Source organism: Syngnathus typhle, linkage group LG6, assembly GCF_033458585.1.
Source record: "Syngnathus typhle isolate RoL2023-S1 ecotype Sweden linkage group LG6, RoL_Styp_1.0, whole genome shotgun sequence".
Taxonomy (NCBI): domain Eukaryota; kingdom Metazoa; phylum Chordata; class Actinopteri; order Syngnathiformes; family Syngnathidae; genus Syngnathus; species Syngnathus typhle.
In genome coordinates, this window is record NC_083743.1 from 16,507,669 (window position 1) to 16,529,493 (window position 21,825).

At 41.0% G+C, this 21,825-nt stretch overlaps 1 protein-coding gene and 1 long non-coding RNA gene across 3 annotated transcripts in view; one reads left to right on the forward strand and one right to left on the reverse strand.

The window, feature by feature from the left end:
- LOC133155129 (CUE domain-containing protein 1-like) overlaps nucleotides 1–13,865 on the forward strand; it is a 34,579-nt gene extending 20,714 nt beyond the window's left edge. For both annotated transcript variants that reach the window (XM_061280157.1, XM_061280158.1), the window contains exons 9-11: nucleotides 4,500–4,558; nucleotides 12,069–12,138; nucleotides 13,306–13,865. In XM_061280157.1, coding sequence (XP_061136141.1) covers nucleotides 4,500–4,558; nucleotides 12,069–12,138; nucleotide 13,306 — 130 coding nt within the window. In that variant the 3' untranslated portion in view covers nucleotides 13,307–13,865. The remainder of the gene's footprint in view (nucleotides 1–4,499; nucleotides 4,559–12,068; nucleotides 12,139–13,305) is intronic.
- Nucleotides 13,866–15,307: 1,442 nt separating this feature from the next.
- On the reverse strand, nucleotides 15,308–21,790 carry LOC133155130 (uncharacterized). Its single transcript, XR_009714586.1, has 2 exons — nucleotides 19,932–21,790; nucleotides 15,308–15,879 (listed from the first exon to the last, which is right to left on the reverse strand). It is a non-coding gene; the product is annotated as an uncharacterized LOC133155130 (long non-coding RNA).
- Between the last annotated feature and the right edge of the window lie 35 nt (nucleotides 21,791–21,825).

Sequence of the window (21,825 nt, forward strand, 5' to 3'; positions counted from 1 at the left end):
TATCAAAAGTCGACAGTGCGCCTTGTAGTCCGGTGCGCCTTATATATGGATCAATTGATGAATTTGTTGATCCATACTGGTCGTACACAGTGCTCTGCCAAAATGTTTTTGTACGTTTTAGTACGACTAGTAAATTACAAGGTCGCATTGCTTCCCAACATTACGGTAACTGTAGTCAGGGGGCGTCACCGAATAGCTGTTGTACCCGCGAGGCTATTTCATGTCAAAATAGGCTGCTTCGTTAATGTTTCGAGTGAATCTACGGATCGATATGGAAGGGAAACATAGGTAAGCAGTACCAATGCGTTAGATCGAACTTTAGTCAGTTCTGATCATTTTATAGGAGATCGTTTGAGAAACGCGATTGTTAACACTTTGCTGAGGCTCATGGGAGATTGCGAGCTGAGGCTCATAGGAAATTGCCGATGGCTAATGCTATAACGATAGCTGCTATACGCGCGAGACTATTTCATGTCAAAATAGGCTGCTCTGTTAATGTTTCGAGTAAATCTACGGATCGATATGGAAGGGAAACATAGGTACCGTATTTTCCGCCCTATAAGGCGCACCTAAAAACCTAAATTTTTATCAAAAGTCAACAGTGCGCCTTATAGCCCGGTGCGCCTTATATATGGATCAAGTGATGAATTTGTTGATCCATACTGGTTGTACACAGTGCTCTGCCAAAATGTTTTAGTACGTTTTAGTACGACTAGTAAATTAAAAGGTCGCATCGCTTCCCAGCATTACGGTAACTGTAGTCAGGGGGCGTCACCGAATAGCTGTTGTACCCGCGAGGCTATTTCATTTCAAAATAGGCTGCTCCGTTAATGTTTCGAGTAAATCTACGGATCGATATGGAAGGGAAACATAGGTAAGTAGTACCAATGCGTTAGATCGAACTTAAGTCAGTTCTGATCATTTTATAGGAGATCGTTTGAGAGACGCGATTGTTTACACCTGCTGAGGCTCATGGGAGATTGCGAGCCGAGGCTCATGTTTTTTTGCGGATGGCTAATGCTATAACGATAGCTGCTATATGCGAGGCTATTTCATGTAAAAATAGGCCGCTCTGTTCATGTTTCGAGTAAATCTACGGATCGATATGGAAGGGAAACATAGGTAAGTTGTACCAATGCGTTAGATCGAACTTTAGTCAGTTCTGATCATTTTATAGGAGCTCGTTTGAGAGACGCGATTGTTTGTTTACACTTTGCTGAGGCTCATGGGAGATTGCCAGCTGAGGGTCATTGGTTTTTGCGGATGGCTAATGCTATAACGATAGCTGCTATACGCGCGAGGCTATTTCATGTCAAAATAGGCTGCTCTGTTCATGTTTCGAGTAATTCTACGGATTGATATGGAAGGGAATTGTAGGTAAGTAGTACCAATGCGTTAGATCGAACTTTGGTCAGTTCTGATCATTTTATAGGAGCTCGTTTGAGAGACGCGATTGTTTGTTTACACTTTGCTGAGACTCATGGGAGATTGCAAGCTGAGGGTCATTGGTTTTTGCGGATGGCTAATGCTACAACGATAGCTGCTATACGCGCGAGGCTATTTCATGTCAAAATAGGCTGCTCTGTTCATGTTTCGAGTAATTCTACGGATTGATATGGAAGGGAATCGTAGGTAAGTAGTACCAATGCGTTAGATCGAACTTTGGTCAGTTCTGATCATTTTATAGGAGCTCGTTTGAGAGACGCGATTGTTTGTTTACACTTTGCTGAGGCTCATGGGAGATTGCAAGCTGAGGGTCATTGGTTTTTGCGGATGGCTAATGCTATAACGATACCTGCTATACGCGCGAGGCTATTTCATGTCAAAATAGGCTGCTCTGTTCATGTTTCGAGTAATTCTACGGATTGATATGGAAGGGAATCGTAGGTAAGTAGTACCAATGCGTTAGATCGAACTTTGGTCAGTTCTGATCATTTTATAGGAGCTCGTTTGAGAGACGCGATTGTTTGTTTACACTTTGCTGAGGCTCATGGGAGATTGCAAGCTGAGGGTCATTGGTTTTTGCGGATGGCTAATGCTATAACGATAGCTGCTATACGCGCGAGGCTATTTCATGTCAAAATAGGCTGCTCTGTTCATGTTTCGAGTAATTCTACGGATTGATATGGAAGGGAATCGTAGGTAAGTAGTACCAATGCGTTAGATCGAACTTTGGTCAGTTCTGATCATTTTATAGGAGCTCGTTTGAGAGACGCGATTGTTTGTTTACACTTTTCTGAGGCTCATGGGAGATTGCAAGCTGAGGGTCATTGGTTTTTGCGGATGGCTAATGCTATAACGATAGCTGCTATACGCGCGAGGCTATTTCATGTCAAAATAGGCTGCTCTGTTCATGTTTCGAGTAATTCTACGGATTGATATAGAAGGGAATCATAGGTAAGTAGTACCAATGCGTTAGATCGAACTTTGGTCAGTTCTGATCATTTTATAGGCACTCGTTTGAGAGACGCGATTGTTTACACTTTGCTGAGGCTCATAGGAAATCGCGGATGGCTAATGCTATAACGATAGCTGCTATACGCGCGAGGCTATTTCATGGCAAAATAGGCCGCGCTGTTAATGTTTCGAGTAAATCTACGGATCGATATGGAAGGGAAACATAGGTAAGTAGTACCAATGCGTTAGATTGAACTTAAGTCAGTTCCAATCATTTTATAGCAGATTGTATGAGAAACGCGATTGTTTACAGAGGGCTCGTTGGTTATTGGCTAGTGGGTGCAGACCGCAACCCTAGTCAACCTCAGTTTGTTGCAGTAAAGCTTCTATTTTATGCGCCTTATAGGCCGGTGCGCCTTATATATGGACAAAGTTTTAAAATGGGCCGTTCATTGAAGGTGCGCCTTATACCCCGGTGCGCCTTATAGGGCGGAAAATACGGTAAGTAGTACCAATGCGTTAGATCGAACTTTAGTCAGTTCTGATCATTTTATAGGAGATCGTTTGAGAAACGCGATTGTTTACACTTTGCTGAGGCTCATGGGAGATTGCGAGCTGAGGCTCATAGGAAATTGCGGATGGCTAATGCTATAACGATAGCTGCTATACGCGCGAGGCTATTTCATGTCAAAATAGGCTGCTCTGTTAATGTTTCGAGTAAATCTACGGATCGATATGGAAGGGAAACATAGGTAAGTAGTACCAATGCGTTAGATCGAACTTTAGTCAGTTCTTATCATTTTATAGGAGATCGTTTGAGAAACGCGATTGTTGACACTTTGCTGAGGCTCATGGGAGATTGCGAGCTGAGGCTCATAGGAAATTGCGGATGGCTAATGCTATAACGATAGCTGCTATACGCGCCAGGCTATTTCATGTCAAAATAGGCTGCTCTGTTAATTTTTCGAGTAAATCTACGGATCGATATGGAAGGGAAACATAGGTAAGTAGTACCAATGCGTTAGATCAAACTTTAGTCAGTTCCAATCATTTTATAGGAGATCGTTTGAGAAACGCGATTGTTTACAGAGGGCTCGTTGGTTATTGGCTAGTGGGTGCATACCGCAACCCTAGTCAACCTCAGTTTGTTGCAGTAAAGCTTCTATTTTATGCACCTCATAATCCGGTGCGCCTTATATATGGATAAAGTTTTAAAATGGGCCGTTCATTGAAGGTGCGCCTTATAACCCGGTGCGCCAAATAGGGCGCAAAATACGGTACATCACTGAGCGAAGAGCAACTCTAAGCCACCCGCACACAAATCAGACGAGTGTAGCCCTAATTACATGATCAGCAACTTTGGGCCAAACAAGTTTCATCATTTTACAACTTTTCTACAATTTTGGTTGTCTCTTGGGGAGGGGGGCGAGATTTCAGTAATTGACTCAAAATAAGGCAACAAAATTTGCACTCATAGTATAGTTTGAATTTCCTTTGATATTGTCTGTACTTCATTTTATTATTGCTTTTGTCTATTTAAGATAAATTTAGAGATGGTTGTTGGATACAGGGAACTAAAGGGAAATGTGCCAACAATTTTATTGCATCCAGTAAAGCAGTGCTTCTCAATTATTTTCTGTTACGCCCCCCCCCCCTAGCAAAAAGAAAACTATTCGCGCCCCCCCTCCCCACCGTGACTATCCTAACTTGTCTTGTAAGTCGTAAAATGTTGCACTGTCGCAAACGTGACAGAAGTAACAATGAGAGCGCCACTGCCCCCTGCTGTAGTAAATGCGCAATTACACTTTATTTTAGTACTGCCAAAAAAAAAAAGCCTTTTCCCCAGGGTCACACGCGCCCCCCCAGGTATAGCACCGCGCCCCACTATTTGAGAAGCACTGCAGTAAAGTGTGTGTTCCATCAAGGAAACAGTACTTTGAGTGAATTCATTCATTCATTCACTCTTTGGCATCCATTACAATTCAATGTCAGTCAATACTTCTCAAATTACCCTGTATATTGTAGCATGTTGTACTCTAGTCACTAGATTCTAGTGCATGAGAATGAACAATCTATCTAGTTTTCTGACTAAACTTTACCAGGTTGGGTACCGCTCATTCCACAGCCAATCTCCTTGATGATGTGGAAGGAAACTCCTGTGGTAAGAAAAAGTTATATTTGGTTCCACTTCACGATTGTGTCCCACTTGGTGTTGATTGTTCACATACACAAAAAAATGGAATTAAACATATTGACTAATGTCAGTTTTGCAGTGCATTTACAGCGTTAAAGGAATGCCATTAATCCGAGTAACAGAAAAGTCAATTAGCATGTTCCTCAACGATCATGTTAATGTCAGTATTTCCACATTTGTTTTTTACTCTACTAAATGTAAATAATGCCCAGTAATCGGCACGTTTTTTTGACTGACAATTCACAGATTTAAACTATGGTGATAGAAATGAAATGCTGAAAAATCATTCATTTCTCTTTCCTGTGTTCTCCTTCCTTTCTTTCTTGGTCAAATCACAGGAAAGGGTTTGTTTTCTTTTGCTCAATCAGAGCTATTGCCATTGGGATGTTATGCTGAAGGCTTCAATAAATTCCTGAAATTAAAAGTATGCATCAGTGCATACTATCCGCTCCTTAATTCAAGCATTTCTGAAATTAGCCTAATTTGAGGGACCAGTTTTATCATTAATTTGGGCCCCTGCTCACTGTTTACCAAAGCAGTATGTAATGGTTAAACCATGTAACTGGGCTCAGAAAATAGAAATACATACCAAAGCATGTCAAGTGAGAGTCAACAAAGTGAGAATGCATGTCAAGTCAAATTTATTTACCGTTTTTTTCCGTGTATAGTGCGCAAAATTTAACGAATTTATTGTCCTAAAATCTGGGGTGCGCATTATACATGGGTACAAAAAAATTTAAATTTTTTTTTTTTTAATTTTTTTTTTTTTTTTTTTAGAAAACAAAACCAAGAACAGGACTGACCGACAAAGTCGTGGAACAAAAAGACAGGGTGACATTACCAAAGACAGGAACAGAAAGCAAACAGACATCATGACAGTAACACATGCAATGATCCGACGGTGAGCGAGGGGCAGACAGGACTTAAATACAAAACACGTTACATCGATTGAGGTGACACAGGAAGAGAGGGGCGACGCGAACAGAAACTATGGCAACCTAGACACATAGCAAAACTGGGGACGAGACGTGACAAATGTCCCTCGAAATGAAACTTGAAATCACCAAGTTTTGGTTTCCAAGGGTGTTTTTATTCCTCTTCAACGTCTCTCCCATACAGAGCCGCCTTTTTCACGTCCGCGCGCCTCTTTCCCGTGCGCGCACGGAGCGCGGTGGTGCGTTTACGGGCAGTCGGAGAAATCAACGCCAACAAAAACAATTACATCCAGCCTAGTTAAGACCATACCAAAGACTATAAAAATGGGACCCATTGCCTCCCTGCGTGTGTGACGATCATTGGGACTTAAAAAAAAAAAAAAAAAAAAAAAAAGAATTCATAAAAAACAATTCATAAAAATTGGGTGCGTATTATACATGGGTACAGGCTTTTTTCCAGCATCAGCATGCCATTTTTAGGGTGCGTATTATACATGGGGGCGCACTATACACGGAAAAAAACGGTATATTGCTCCTAACCGCAAAAATGTCTCAAAGTGCTTCACATACAGGTGCCAAATATTAATAATTAATAACATCCCTTAATCTTAACCCCCAAGTCAGCAAACAAATTAGAAAGATTGTCAAGGGGCTGCAGATGGGGGATCCCCCTTTGAGGATTACCAGGCTAGTTATTTTTAGTAAACATTATGTAAGCTAGATAAAAAAACTGAAAATAGAAAAGAAAATATATAAAATATAAAAACTAAAAATATATATTAAAAAAAAAAAAGCTTAGTTTGAGGTTCACAAATTGTAAATTACAGTAAGTTACGGAACATATGCATCTCTGTCTCTCTAAGATACAGTGACAATAAAAAAAAAACTTTTTATTGATTATATCTGTTATTTCTTTTTACATTTCTGATAATGTTTTTTTCCATGTATAATGTGCCAAATTTAACAAATTTATTGTCCTAAAATCTGGGGTGCGCATTATACATGGGTACAATTTATTTTTATTTATTTTACTTTTTTAATCCGGATATCATACGGAGGCCGCCATTACAGATGCGCTTTCTTCTCTGCTGTTCACTTCAAACATGCTCCATACGAACACAATGCTCTCGTATCAGATGCTTGCTCGATCACCTGCTCGTTTACTGTCACAATGTACCCTACACAAATCCGAAACATTTCTTCACTATTGAGTTTGCTAGCGCATGCGCAGTGATACTGACCGGCAGAATAACATCCGGTTGTTCCCAAAGATGATCTTTTTTCTGAAAAGAATTTACGTTTACGGACTTAATTACTATTTATTATTACTCTTATTATTTATTGTTTGTGCCTTCTTGTTTTTTATATTGCGTCGTTTACTTGTATGTCTATCGTGTAATATGTCTTGTCACCGTGGGATAGAGAAAACGTAATTTCGATCTCTTTGTGTGTCTCGGCATGTGAAGACGTTGACAATAAAGCAGACTTTGACTTTTTAAGTAGGAGTCAAAATTTGGGTGCGTATTATACATGGGTACAGGCTTTTTTCCAGCATCAACATGCCATTTTTAGGGTGCGTATTATACATGGGAGCGCATTACACATGGAAAAAAACGGTAATCGCATTTGTTCTATTGCTGTGTATCTGCAGTATTTACTAAGGAAATATTGTTGTTGTTTTGGGCTGTGGAACGAATTTAACGAATTACAATGTATTTTTATGGGAATATTTTATCCAACATACGACTATTTCAAAATACAAAGTAGATCCTGGAACAAATTAAATTTGTATGTTGAGGTTTGACTGTACTCCACTGTGTGGCTTGCAGGTACAGGCCTGAAAGATGATAGAATAATGGCGTGGCCCCCTTCTTCACCTGATCTAAATTCTATTGAGAACTTGTGGGCGCTTCCTAAATAGATTTACACTGAGGTAAAACAGTAATTAAACATTGTCAATCAGACAATGGTTGGTGCGCCACAAAAAGTTGATTGTCTACAGATCAAGAAGCTGATAGACTCCATAAATGGAACTGTTATTAAAAATAAGCGTGGCTAAATGGCCACTGTTAATTTGTATGTTTTGAATTCTTTATCATTCTCATTTTCAGAAATGAAAATAAACAGGTGATTTTGTGAAAGATTTATGAAGTGAAAAGTGAAAAATTTCCATTTTTACTTGAGTCGCATGTTAATTCTTCACATAATAATTTTGCACACGTACAAATATTACCAAGAAAGACAGAAACTATCTTTTACTCTCTGAAATATTCAAGTTTGAGGTTTATAAACATTTTGGTTGACAGAGAGAACTGTAGTTGTTGAAAAGAAAACAAAATTAAGCTTCCAATATGCAATTTGCGCAATTCAAAAATCAAATTTGCCTAAAAATTCTGCACACATTGTAGCTTTACAGCAGGGGTCCCCAAACTTTTTCCTGTGAGGGCCACATAACCTTTCCCTTCTCTGATGGGGGGCCGGTGTCAGTTTGTAACAGAAAAAGTGTGACGATAGTAGGGGAGCTTAAATTTTTTATTGTTTTCCAGAAAGCCACACATAACCAAATAACGGTTATTTAATAACCCTTTCCAGGTTCTTTACAGAAAAAAAGTCAGAAAACAAATAATAACACTATTAATGAAATAAATAATGACTAAATAACCCTCTCTGAGTTCTTCACAGAAAAAAGAGGAAATAAATAATAACTAAATAACTCTCTCTGGGTTCTTCATAGAAAAAAAAGCCATGGAACATTACCGTTTTTTTCCGTGTATAGTGCGCAAAATTTAACTAATTTATTGTCCTAAAATCTGGGGTGCGTATTATACATGGGTACAAAAAAAAAAATTTTTAATTTTTTTTTTATTTTATTTTATTTTTTATTTTTTTAAAGAAAGTCATGGTACAACAAAACCAACAACAGAACTGACCGACAAAGTCGTGAAACAAAAAGACAGGGTGACATTACCAAAGACAGGAACAGAATGACAGTAACACATGCAATGATCCAACGGTGACAGGACTTAAATACAAAACACGTTACATCGATTGAGGTGACACAGGAAGAGAGGGGCGACGCGAACAGAAACTATGGCAACCTAGACACATAGCAAAACTGGGGACGAGACATGACAAATCTCCCCTGAAATAAAACTCACCTTTCTTCTTGTTTGTTGTCAATCGCGCATCGCATTCAGCCATCCTGCCCAACACACTTAGTCAAAAAAATCCATAATTGACGACACATCGTTTGATGCGATGGTGCAATCCTTGATGGTGTGTTATTGTCAAATATTGTTTGTTTTTTAATCTCCATCGCGGACCGGACGTCATACCGAGGCAGTATAACTGCGCATGCGCACTATGGGTCAGCTGCGCAGAACGGATGCGCAAGACACGTCAGCTATTTACTAATGAGCGATGAATGTGATAGTTTAATACAATCAGCAAATAACAAAATGCGTATTACAGGTAATATTTTATTTCACAACACTTTGCCTTGTTCCTTTCGTCTCTGCTGTTCACTTCAAACACGCTCCATACGACCGCAATGCTCTTGTATCAGACGCTCGCTCGATCACCTGCTAGTTTGCTGTCTGTCACAATGTACCGTACACAAATCCGAAACATTTGTTGCGGCTCCGAGTCACGACGAGGGGCTAGTTTTGGTTTCCAAGGGTGTTTTTATTCCTCTTCAACGTCTCTCCCATACAGAGCCGCCTTTTTCACGTCCGCAGCCCGTGCGCGCACGGAGCGCGGTGGTGCGTTTAGGGGCAGTCGGAGAAATCAACGCCAACAAAAAAAATTACATCCAGCCTAGTTAAGACCATACCAAAGACTATAAAAATGGGACCCATTGCCTCCCTGCGTGTGTGACGATCATTGGGACTTAAAAAAAAAAAAAATAATAAAATTTTTTTTTTAAAAAAAATTCATAAAAATTGGGTGCGTATTATACATGGGTACAAGCTTTTTTCCAGCATCAGCATGCCATTCTTAGGGTGCGTACTATACATGGGGGCGCACTATACACGGAAAAAAACGGTAATTTTCTGTTGTGCCATGCACAATCTTAAGAGATAAAAGTTCAGCTCATATGAGCAGTCTCTTAAAGTTCTTGTGTTCCTTCCTTATAATCCTTTTGTAGGTTCCAGTAGGCTTGTAGACACCGCTGTCTTTTTTGTTAAAGTTTGCTAGTGCGTCATAGTCTGGAGTAAAATTTGTTGTGGCAATTCTTAGGCGAGATCCGAGGTGTTGGTCCGTTTACCTCGATCTGTGACGGGTTGATGTTGACGTTCATGTGGCTGAACGTCACGTACGTCGAGCCAAATTGGCCACTCTCTTTTAAACGCTCGGCACTGTGTCCACCTTGCTTTTCCTTGGGCGACTCATTTTAATGGAAGGATTCCAGGGGAAGGTTTGTGGGTGGCTTTAGCGGAAAACTGCATCTGAAAGCTCAGCGCGCGAATTACAAGAATGCTGTCGTCACAGCCCACGCTCTAAATTCGGGACTGATACAAATAGAGCGCGAGTGCGCCATGTCCGTACTACTGAGTACGTACACGCACTTGTGAGTGTGCACCGACCTTTCTGACACGGCTTCCGGTAGTAAATGCGCAGGCGAGCGCTTCCCCATCTACTGGGGAAACGCAGTCATTGCAGGCAAAATGACCACAAAAAAAAAGTTTAATAATAAAATTTGTTCAGGGTTGGCGGGCCGGATTAAACGGTCCCGTGGGCCGTATTCGGCCCGCGGGCCGTAGTCTGGTGAACACTGCTGTACAGACTCAATACTGGTTCTTACAGGCTTGTTAATCACCTGTAACGTGTCCTGCTCTAATGTGAACTCTCATGGAAGGCTCAAACAGTAACCTATGTTTTCATAATGGGCTGAAAGAGGGCCTATTGTCTACAAACTGCAGTCCCTGGTCACTACAGAAGCTAGCCAGCCACCATTTAAGCGCAAGTCTTCTGCTAAACCTCTCATCATTACCCCTCGTAGGCAAGGAGCCAGAGACAATTACCTGAGGCTGACTAATCTTTCTGGCGAGAGCATAAATCCAAGCTATGTTTTTCTTTGTGATCTCTAATACCGTTTTTTTCCGTGTATAGTGCGCAATATTTTACTAATTTATTGTCCTAAAATCTGGGGTGCGTATTATACATGGGTACAAAAAAAAAAATTAAATTTTTTTATTTTTATTTTTTTTTTTTATTTTTTATTTTTTTTTAAAGAAAGTCATGGTACAACAAAACCAACAACAGGACTGACCGACAAAGTCGTGGAACAAAAAGACAGGGTGACATTACCAAAGACAGGAACAGAATGACAGTAACACATGCAATGATCCAACGGTGAGCGAGGGGCAGACAGGACTTAAATACAAAACACGTTACATCGATTGAGGTGACACAGGAAGAGCGGGGTGACACGAACAGAAACTATGGCAACCTAGACACATAGCAAAACTGGGGACGAGACATGACAAATCTCCCCCGAAAAAAAACTCACCTTTCTTCTTGTTTGTTGTCAATCGCGCATCGCATTCAGCCATCCTGCCCAACACACTTAGTAAAATTCATAATTGACGACACATCGTTTGATGCGATGGTGCAATCCTTGATGGTGTGTTATTGTCAAATATTGTTTGTTTTTTAATCTCCATCGCGGACCGGACGTCATACGGAGGCCGCCATTACAGATGCGCAGAACGGTTGCGCAAGACACGTCAGCTATATAAAGAGCGAGAGTTCAGTTCTCCACCTATTAGTTTCAATTCACAGTTTAATTAGCAGTTTCAATCAGCAAATAACAAAATGCGTATTACAGGTAATATTTTATTTCACAACACTTTGCCTTGTTCCTTTCGTCTCTGCTGTTCACTTCAAACACGCTCCATACGACCGCAATGCTCTTGTATCAGACGCTCGCTCGATCACCTGCTAGTTTGCCGTCTGTCACAATGTACCCTACACAAATCCGAAACATTTGTTGCGGCTCCGAGTCACGACGAGGGGCAAGTTTTGGTTTCCAAGGGTGTTTTTATTCCTCTTCAACGTCTCTCCCATACAGAGCCGCCGTGTGCGCACGGAGCGCGGTGGTGCGTTTAGGGGCAGTCGGAGAAATCAACGCCAACAAAAAAAATGACATCCAGCCTAGTTAAGACCATACCAAAGACTATAAAAATGGGACCCATTGCCTCCCTGCGTGTGTGACGATCTTTGGGACTTAAAAAAAAAAAAAAAAAAAAAAATTAAATTTTTTTTTTAAAAAAGAAATTCATAAAAATTGGGTGCGTATTATACATGGGTACAAGCTTTTTTCCAGCATCAGCATGCCATTTTTAGGGGTGCGTACTATACATGGGGGCGCACTATACACGGAAAAAAACGGTAGCCTCATCCTAGTATTATTGGAGCCAACATGTATCACATTACATCAGGGTGGGAAGCTGGTCAATGAAAAGGGAATGTTTCTATGAGCTCTATCGTACTGACAACTAATGACATTTAAGTTAGACACTGTGTTTATCTGCCCATAGAGGAAGAATGTCAATCAAGAAGAGCAACCACTCAGGAAGAAAACGGGCAACGCAGTGAGACAGAGTCATGGTAAGCTTCTCCCCACTCATCCAACCTGTCCTGCAAATGAGCTTGTTGCATCATCATTGTCTCTGTATAAAGCCTAAACCTAGCATATTTCATGACGACACTTAAGCCTCTATCTCACTGAGTGGCGAACAAGTCCAAGTGTTTTCAAAGCCAATGAATGTTGCATTCTCATCAAAGTTCGTCAGGGTTTCTTCATTGTCGCAAATGTTGGCAAAACGTTCGCCAGACATTTGCCAACAGTTTTTGTGATTTTTCTTGTCGCTATAATACAAGCCGTGCGGGTTCGATTCCACCTCCGGCCCTCCCTGCGTGTAGTTTGCATGTTCTCCCTGTGCCCATGTGGGTTTTCTCCGGGCAGTCCGGTTTCGTACCACATCCCCAAAACAATCCTAGTAGGCCGATTGATCACTCCAAATTGTCCCTAGGTGTGAGTGCAAGTGCAAATGGTTGTTCGTCTCTGTGTGCCCTGCGATTGGCTGGCGACCAGTTTAGGGTGTCCCCCGCCTACTGCCTGTCCCAGCAGTCATCGGGCAGTAGGCGGGGGACACCCTGCCTACTGCCCGTGCTGGAGTAGGCGTGCTTTACTTCAGCACGCCCGCGACCCCTGTGGAGACAAGCGGGATAGAAAAGGGATGGATGGATAGATTTAACAGAGAGACAATCAGAGCACAAGCACTATGCATTGATGTCTATTCCGGCAGCTGGCGGCCACCTGCCTGCATGGTGTTTGTTTCATTGTAAAACCTATTTACTTTAATTTCTATGGTACCTCACCTCAATCAATTTCTTCAACTGATTATTGTTTTGGTCCAATTTTAAATCCACCCGCTTGTGTCCTATTTGCGAGTTAGTGCGAAGCTAATTGTTGGGGTCACTCGCTCAACAAGTGATTCCCTTTGTGGACGGCATTACTGCATGAAATTCCTCCTCTCTTTGCTACATTAGTAGGAAGCAGGATTTTGCCTCAACTGCCATTTTCCTCAAGTTGACAGATGACGAACACTGCTAACTGTTGCTTTGTAAACAAAATGTCACACATCTCATCCGAGTCTACAAATTATAAATTCATAATCAATATGCCACACCCAATTGAACGCTAATTGATTCATTCACAGTATTTGTATTGGAGTGGCATCGGGGAAGATTTAAATTATGTTCATATTTCAGATCCTCCCATGCTCCACCATATATTGTTACCATGGTGACAGTGGAACGGTCTATTGGTGTAGGTATTGAAGCTCTTCCTATAACCCACTACACTCAGCCCCACCCTGATACCAGGCAAGACGTCCAACCCTTCTTTCTAAGGAAAAGGCCTGGACTCACAAAACAGATTGGTACTAACTGTCATTAAAAAAAAAAAATTCTGTATAATGATAATTTGATGATATACCATGTTAATTGCAATATGATAAGTATTAGTCTCTATCCTTATTTTTTTTAACCCTGTCCTCAAAACCTCTCCTTAGGGGTTTACTAACTATAGCAAGAGATTGTTTCTACCTTTGTTACTTTTCTCTTTACAGTAGCATATTCTGTTTGTGATTAGGCATCCTCAGGATGGGCATTTCAAATCCAAGACATGGAAAATGCCCCTTTATATACACAACTGTATCATGAGTATTTACCATGTTAGATTTCGTCCTCCAACAACTGGGGGTTACAGAAATATATATTTTTATGCATCCAGATATTGTGGTCATTAAAGCTGTAACTGTCCAAAAGTCCACAGTGAACCATTGCAACAAGTTCATCAATCTAACATAAGGACCAAGGACACGTACGGTGCTTATGATTTTCCATTATATTTAATTCATACTGCAAAAAAAGTCTGAGCAAGAATCATATAATCTGCCAAATTAACCTAAATAATCATCTACATTCAGTGCTCCTTAAATACATTATATTTTAGTGATGAGCAAATTGACTGAGTGGATGGTTATGTTGAGAGCCCTTTCAATGTAGCTTGGATAAATGTATTAGTAAAATATTCACTAGCACGCAAACCCATGGTGACAGGACACTTCTTATGACACAGCCTAAAAAAAAGAAAAACTTGTCTGACTTGTATGGTGTGCCCAACTTGGTAACCACCCAGCCCGACAGTCGTGGCTCCACCTCAAGGGTGGTACAATAATCCCTCGTTTATCGCGGATAATTGGTTCCAAAACCAGCCGCAATAGAGAAAATATATTGTTACAATATCCACACAAGACTTTCATGAAACTTTATTTTAGTTTAAACACTTTATTGTACTTTTAAATGCTTTTTGTATTTTTCAATATAAACAGACTTATCAGAACTTATTTTGCGGTAACTCTACTGCATCTGTGTGCTTTAAACAAGGTTTTTCACGTTTGTAGCACTTGTCAGGTCTTCATGGACAGCTACATAAAAAATCTAAGCTAAACAGTGCAGCGCCTTCTTTACTTGTATGTTACATTGCCTCAGTTCATTTTAATTTACCAACTTAAGACGTACAGTGCCTTGCGAAAGTATTCGGCCCCCTTGAACCTTTCAACATTTTGCCACATTTCAGGCTTCAAACATAAAGATATAAAATTTTAATTTTTGTCAAGAATCAACAACAAGTGGGACACAATCGTGAAGTGGAACGAAATCGATTGGATAATTTAAACTTTAAACTAAAACTGAAAAGTGGGGCGTGAAATATTAGCCGGTCCCTTTACTTTCAGTGCAGCAAACTCACTCCAGAAGTTCAGTGAGGATCTTTGAATGATCCAATGTTGTCCTAAATGACTGATTATGATAAATAGAATGCACCTGTGTGTAATCAAGTCTCCGTATTAATGCACCTGCTCTTTGATAGTCTCAGGGTTCTGCACTTGCAGCTGTAATTGCAGCAAAAGGTGGCGCTACAAAGTATTAGCGCAAGGGGGCCGAATAATATTGCACGCCCCACTTTTCAGATTTTTATTTGTTAAAAAGGTTTAAATTATCCAATCAATTTCGTTCCACTTCACGATTGTGTCCCACTTGTTGTTGATTCTTGACAAAATATTTAAATTTTATATCTTTGTTTGAAGCCTGAAATGTCGCGAAATGTTGAAAGGTTCAAGGGGGCTGAATACTTTCGCAAGGCACTGTACATACAAGGAGCATCAAAAGGCTCTTAATGGTGATGCTGCCACTGTTTTTTGCAGCCTGAAGGAAGCAATCTTAATTTTGCCTCTCTTCTACGCTTTCCTACCCTCTTCTCAACGCTTAATACATCAAGTTGCCCGAAGATTGGTCGAGCAACGACACGCCACTTGTGTCTGGAACTTCAAGGTAAATGCTTCACCGGAAACACTGAACACATGCGTACAAGTCAAGTTTATTTGTATAGCCCTAAATCACAAGCAGTCTCAAAGGGCTTCACATAGACAGAAATTGACAATTATTCTCAAAGCATCCCCTGATCTTAAGCTCCCAAAAGGGCAAGGAAAAACTTAAAAACCCCTACTGGGGGAAAATAAGAAACCTTGAGAAGGGACCACAGATGGAAGGATCCCCCTTTCAGGATCACCAGGTTGGAATGGATGCAGAGAGGGCACAAATGATACAACATGAACATCAATGAAATAAAAAGTGGATGTCCATGTCAGAGCAGAGGTCTGCCGAAGGAGCCCTCAATTGTCCTGGCAGTGTCTACGAGGAGGTTGAGCTGCAGTTCCCCCATCCTGAATTAACCCACGAGAATCCAGATAGCCGCTGTCAGCATGGGTGCCACCTAACCACCTCCCCGGCCGGGGAGGGAGGGAGTGGAGAGGGAGAGAAAACAAACTCCAGCCGAATCGGCCACTACAGGTTAGTTAAAGGCCATGTCATGGAAATGTGTCTTTAAACGTGTCTTAAATGTTTCTACTGAGGTAGCAATTCTAATATCCATTGGTAGGGCATTCCAAAGCTCTGCAGCCCGAATAGAAAATGCTCTAGAGCCTGCAGACATTTTCTTGACCCTCGGTGCTACTAAAAGGGTAGCGTTTTGCGAACGAAGGTTACGAGACGGAACATAAGGAACAACTAGGTCGACGAGATATGAAGGCGCTAAGCCATGTAGTGCTTTATAGGTTAATAGAAGAACCTTGAAATCACATCTTAAATGGACTGGGAGCCAATGTAAGTTGGCTAGTATTGGGGTAATGTGATCAAATTTTCTTGCCCGAGAGAGCAGCCTTGCAGCAGCATTTTGTACTAACTGTAGACTTTTGATGCGGGACTTAGGAAGACCCGATAATAGTACATTACAGTAGTCCAGGCGCGACGTGACGAACGCATGAATAATAGTTTCTGCATCACCGGTCGAGAGGATCGGACGAATCTTTGCAATATTACGAAGGTAAAAAAAACGCGATTCTGGTTATATTCTTAATGTGCTTTTGAAAGGAGAGAGTTTGGTCAAGTATTACCCCGAGATTAGTTACAGTATCGCTTTGAGTGATAGTACGGTTATCTATAGTTATAGCGGTTTCCTTGAATAAGTGTTGATAACGAGTTGGCCCAATTATCAACATCTCAGTTTTATCTGGGTTAAGACGAAGGAAGTTGAAAGACATCCATTGCTTGATCTCCGCAAGGCACGCCTCAAGATTACAACAATCCCGCGGATCTGTCATCGATAACGGCATATATAATTGGGTGTCATCCGCATAGCATTGAAAACTAATATTATATTTACGTATTATGTCGCCAAGCGGAATCATATAAATATTAAAAAGAATTGGTCCGAGAACCGATCCCTGTGGGACACCACACGTAACATTATAGAGCTCCGAGGACGCATTGCCATGGACCACTCAGTGCGTCCTGTTTGATAGATAGGAATGGAACCAGCCTAGTGCTGACCCTGAAATACCAACACAACTTTTAAGACGCCCTAATAAAATATCTAAGTCTACAGTGTCGAAGGCAGCACTAAGATCGAGTAGTAACAGTACAGACGAAGTGTTTGAATCCATAGCTATGAGGAGATCATTAGTCACTTTAGAAAGTGCTGTCTCAGTGGAATGATTAGCTCTAAAACCAGACTGAAAAGTGTCATATCGATTATTGGCGACCATGTAATCAATAAGCTGCTGCGCTACTACTTTTTCAAGAAGTTCTGCTATGAATGGGAGGATTGAAACTGGCCTATAATTACTGAGACAGTCCGGGTCAAGATTTGGTCGCTTAAGTAACGGTTTAATGATAGCGGTTTTAAAGGCTGTTGGCACTATCCCAGAGGAGACAGACAGATTGATTATATTTAAGACGGACGGTCCTAAAATTTGAAATAATTCTTTAAGTAGTTTGGCTGGAAGAGGGTCGAGTAAACATGTTGTTTGTTTAGCCGCACTAACCAATTGTGTAAGCCTTTCAAGAGACACGCTTTTAAAAGTTGAGAGGGTTGTTGCATGATCATCAGCGTTGGTAAACGGCGAGCTTGACCGAGCGATTGGAATGGTATTCTTGATCTCATCCCTAATGGATTCAATCTTTTGAGCAAAAAATTTCATGAACTCGTCAGCTGAGTGGAAGGAACTATCGGTGGTCGGCTGGCGCAGAGTCAGCTTTGCCACTGTATCAAATAGGTGTTTCAGATTATTTTTATTGAGATTAATAACTTGCAAAAAATACAGAGTTTTTGCTAAGATAAGCGCATCTTTATATTTCAGGAGGCTATCCTGCCATGCCTGATTGAAAACCTCAAGTTTGGTTAGACGCCATCTGCGCTCATGCTTTCTACATAATTGCTTAAGCGTACGCGTTTCATCTGTGAACCACGGAGTAGGCACTCTACGGCGAGTTTTCAGACGTAACGGCGCCACAGCGTCAATGGCATTTAACAATGTCGCATTGAATTCATTTGTAAGATTATCAATAGAGCCGGCGTATGTGAGAAATATAGCGGTTGCCGGCGACAGTATCTCAGATAGCGCCGTTGCAGTCATGGAGTTGAAATGACGGCTCCAATAATGCTGATTGCTCTCTTGTCTTTGACAAGGAACTAGAATTTCAAACTTTATTAAGTAATGATCAGACAAAACAGTAGTGTATGGCAGTACTGCTATATTTGAGGTTGCAAGTCCTCGGGATAATACCAGATCTATGGTATTTCCATTCTTATGCGTTGCTGCCTGTACGGCTTGCGTAAAACCAAACGTATCAGTTAAAGTCTGAAACGCCGAAGTAAGTGGCTCTGACGGTAAATTCATGTGGATGTTGAAATCGCCCATGATAATTATATTATCCGCATTGGTTACTAGATCAGCCATAAATTCAGAAAATTCCTCCAGGAACCCAGAGTAAGCCCCGGGTGGACGGTAAATAACAGCAAGATAAAATGACTGTAAAGCGGTGGATCGGACAGTGAGAACCTCAAATGTTTTAAATACGTTGATCGAACGAGGCCTAAAACTAAGCTCGGAATTCGAGATGAGGGCGAAACCCCCACCCTTTTTTCGAGGACGCGCCACATGCGAGCTCACAAAATTTGGAGGCGAGGCCTCATTAAGCGGCATCAGTTCATTAGGTTTTAACCAGGTCTCGCAGAGACCAAAAACGTTTAGATTATGTTCTGTGATGAGATCATTAACGAGAATGGCTTTCGTATGGAGCGATCTAATATTCATAAAACCAAGTTTAAGTGTAATTGGTCGATCCGGGTGCGTATCTATCGAAGGATATTTATACGAGATGCGAGTAAGATTGTGTTCTCTCGGCCTGACATCACCTCTCAAATGTTTGTTAGTGCGGTGGGATGATACGACCGTGGGAATCTGATAGTAAATATTTGTTACACGTGTAGAATTATCTGAAACCGGCACCGTTTCATCAGCAAAACCGGTCGGGGTGGAGTGATTGGATTTGTCTACTACCCCAGTAGAAAGTGCATTTATGTGTACTGTAGCACTATTCAAACTATCACGCTCTAGTCTACACAAGGAGCTATGTGCATGCTGGGAGTCTAGCCTAGCGCTAGTTAACTTTATCTTAACAGACTCCAAACCCATTTTGACAGGTGGTCTAATCACCTGTGACCCGGCCTGCTCTAAAGTGACCTGTCATGTGTGGCTCAAACAGTAATATATATTCCTAGAAAGAGTGAAGGCGCCTGCACGGTTAGGGTGAAGGCCGTCCTTCCTCAGCAGGTTGGGGCGGCCCCAGAAGGAAGGCCAGTTATCTATAAAATACAGTCCCTGCTTCTTACAGAACCCAGCCATCCATCGATTAAGGGAGACTAATCTACTAAACCTCTCATCAGTGCCTCTCCCAGGCAGGGGGCCAGAGACAAATACTCGATGCCGACTCATCTTTCTGGCGAGATCACAAGTCCTCGCTATGTTTCTCTTTGTGATCTCCGATTGCCTCATCCTAACATCATTGGAGCCGACGTGTATCACTATGTCCGAGTAGCTAGTGTTGATGGAACTACGCTGTTGACTAGACCTATTGCGAGTCAGCTCCCTAAGATTAGCTTCTATGTCGGGTGCTCTGCCCCCAGGAATACACATTACCGTGGCTGGATTTTTAAGCGTAATATTCCGGGTAATGGAGTCACCTATGACCAAAGTGCGAGGGCCAGTAGACCGAGATGACTTTGGACGGCTATGCGTCTTACCTGGCTCATCGCGATTAGCAAGCCGCTTGGGGCTAATGCTAACTGGGCTAGCGGGCTGACTACAGCCCGCGTCTGTATCCGCCACATCTACAGTTATCGCGCAATCCTGCTCTAACTGGCGGGCACGTCCCTCTAGCAGGGACAACCTCTCTAAGAGAAGGGTGCAGTTGGTGCACGAAGCCGCACAAACCTCTTGATCCGCAGCCATACTTTGCGTCCGATGATCGACGGCAGACAAACGGCCACGAAGCCTCCGCTCTCCCAGGCACTCCGGCGTGACTATCCTAACTTGTCTTGTAAGTCGTAAAAAAAAAAAAAAAAAACTCTTGCATACAAGAGCTTTTTCATCTTCGCTTCCGACAGCTTGGGCGAGTGGGCGTGTCAAGCAGTGTTACAGTTTTTATTGATTGCTTTGACCTGTTTGAAGAAACTGGGAACCTCTCAGTCTTCATCATCACCATCTCAGTTGAGGTGAAGATGGCTCATGCAAATATGTAACCCATTGTCATTGGATTGACACAATTTTCCCACCCTTTTGCAAAACAGTTAACACAGATGTAATTCAAGTCCAAACTCCATTGTTTTAGCCGCACTTCCGAAACAGAAACCATATGCTCCGAGCTCGTAGAAACTCCCTGATCAGTATGCAATCATTAAAAGCACCTGTCTGACACTTCACAAAATGTTTCAATTTGATATCAGTCTTCAAGCCTGTGTTGTTTTTTGCAAGCATGGATCGAGGAGGTCTAAGACAGATGAGAGGTAGAGTGAGAGTAAGAGGTAGAGAAGTCAGAGGAAGAGGAGTGTGTGCGCGAGGTGGAAGTCTAGCCGGAAGGGCTCAGAAGAGACACACGAATATCATTTGTGGCTATCTCTTGTACTCTTATAGTATAGGCCTACTATAGATTTCTGTTCTTTATTGTAAAATACTTTTTTCTTTTTTTTTACTTTCCTAATTTCTCACACAATAATGTATTTTTTCCACGTATTCTCTGTGTGAATATTTCATTTGTCAGCCACAGTCAGAAAAAAAAGCCTATCTGATTCTTGATGCATTTTTTGCAAGAGGGCACATTTGACTGCATGTAAGCTGTGTATAAGCTGCAATGTAAGCTGTATACGTATAGGCTGCGATGACAAGCAATGGTGCACTGATTCACACGAGTGCAGTATTTTGTTGCCCATTGGGTAATGATTATTTATTATTTATTGGAGTTGCTCATTTGTGCTTTTGTTTCATATTTTAAATATTTTGGCACAGTTAGAGCCTTTTGCAAACAAAATGTGTCATTTTGACCACTGTGGCATGTTTAGCCCTCTGTGTTAACTGTTTTGAAAATGTGGATTTGAGTTGACGGCTGCATCAAAACAATAAAAATTGTAACCAGACACCTAATTTATTTGTGTAACTATGTTTGACGGCTTCCAGTTCGTTGTATTTTTTCTCCTTGCATAATTTTTACATTTCAAATAGTTACCAATACTTTTACAGTTGAGTAAAAAGCTAGCTACTTCAACTGATTTTAAATCATGTTTCAATCTCATTATCTATACTTGAGTAGTCAATGTGAATACTTTTGATACATCTGCTCATGACCCCAATGATAAAATTTGCATTAATGCTGTATACTCTTTGTAGGTCCTGATGTGTCCAGAGAAAAGAAAACATTATCATAGTACAATGTTGAAACGTTGAAATTTTGTCTTTTTCTACATCGTCCTGTTGTCAATCCCAAAACTATGAAAAAAAAAACGCGATTTATAGTCCAGAAATTACTGTTGTAGTTTTTTGGTAAAATGTTTTTTTAATGCTGTTAATAAATGCATTTGTTTTCAAAAAGCTTTTTTTAATATCCATGCTTTAGGGAAAAATCAATCCTAGAACCTACAAAGTAATAAATAAATGTATATTCTCACACTATAACAATGAAATAAATGCATTAAAACTCTTTTTCAATGTGGAAACGGAATAATTACGATTATGAAACAGGCTAAAAGAATTTGATATATGCTTTCCAAAAAAAAAAAAGTTACCATAACAAAAACACCAAAAGAGGGCGCTAATAGCATTTCTATGGAAACTC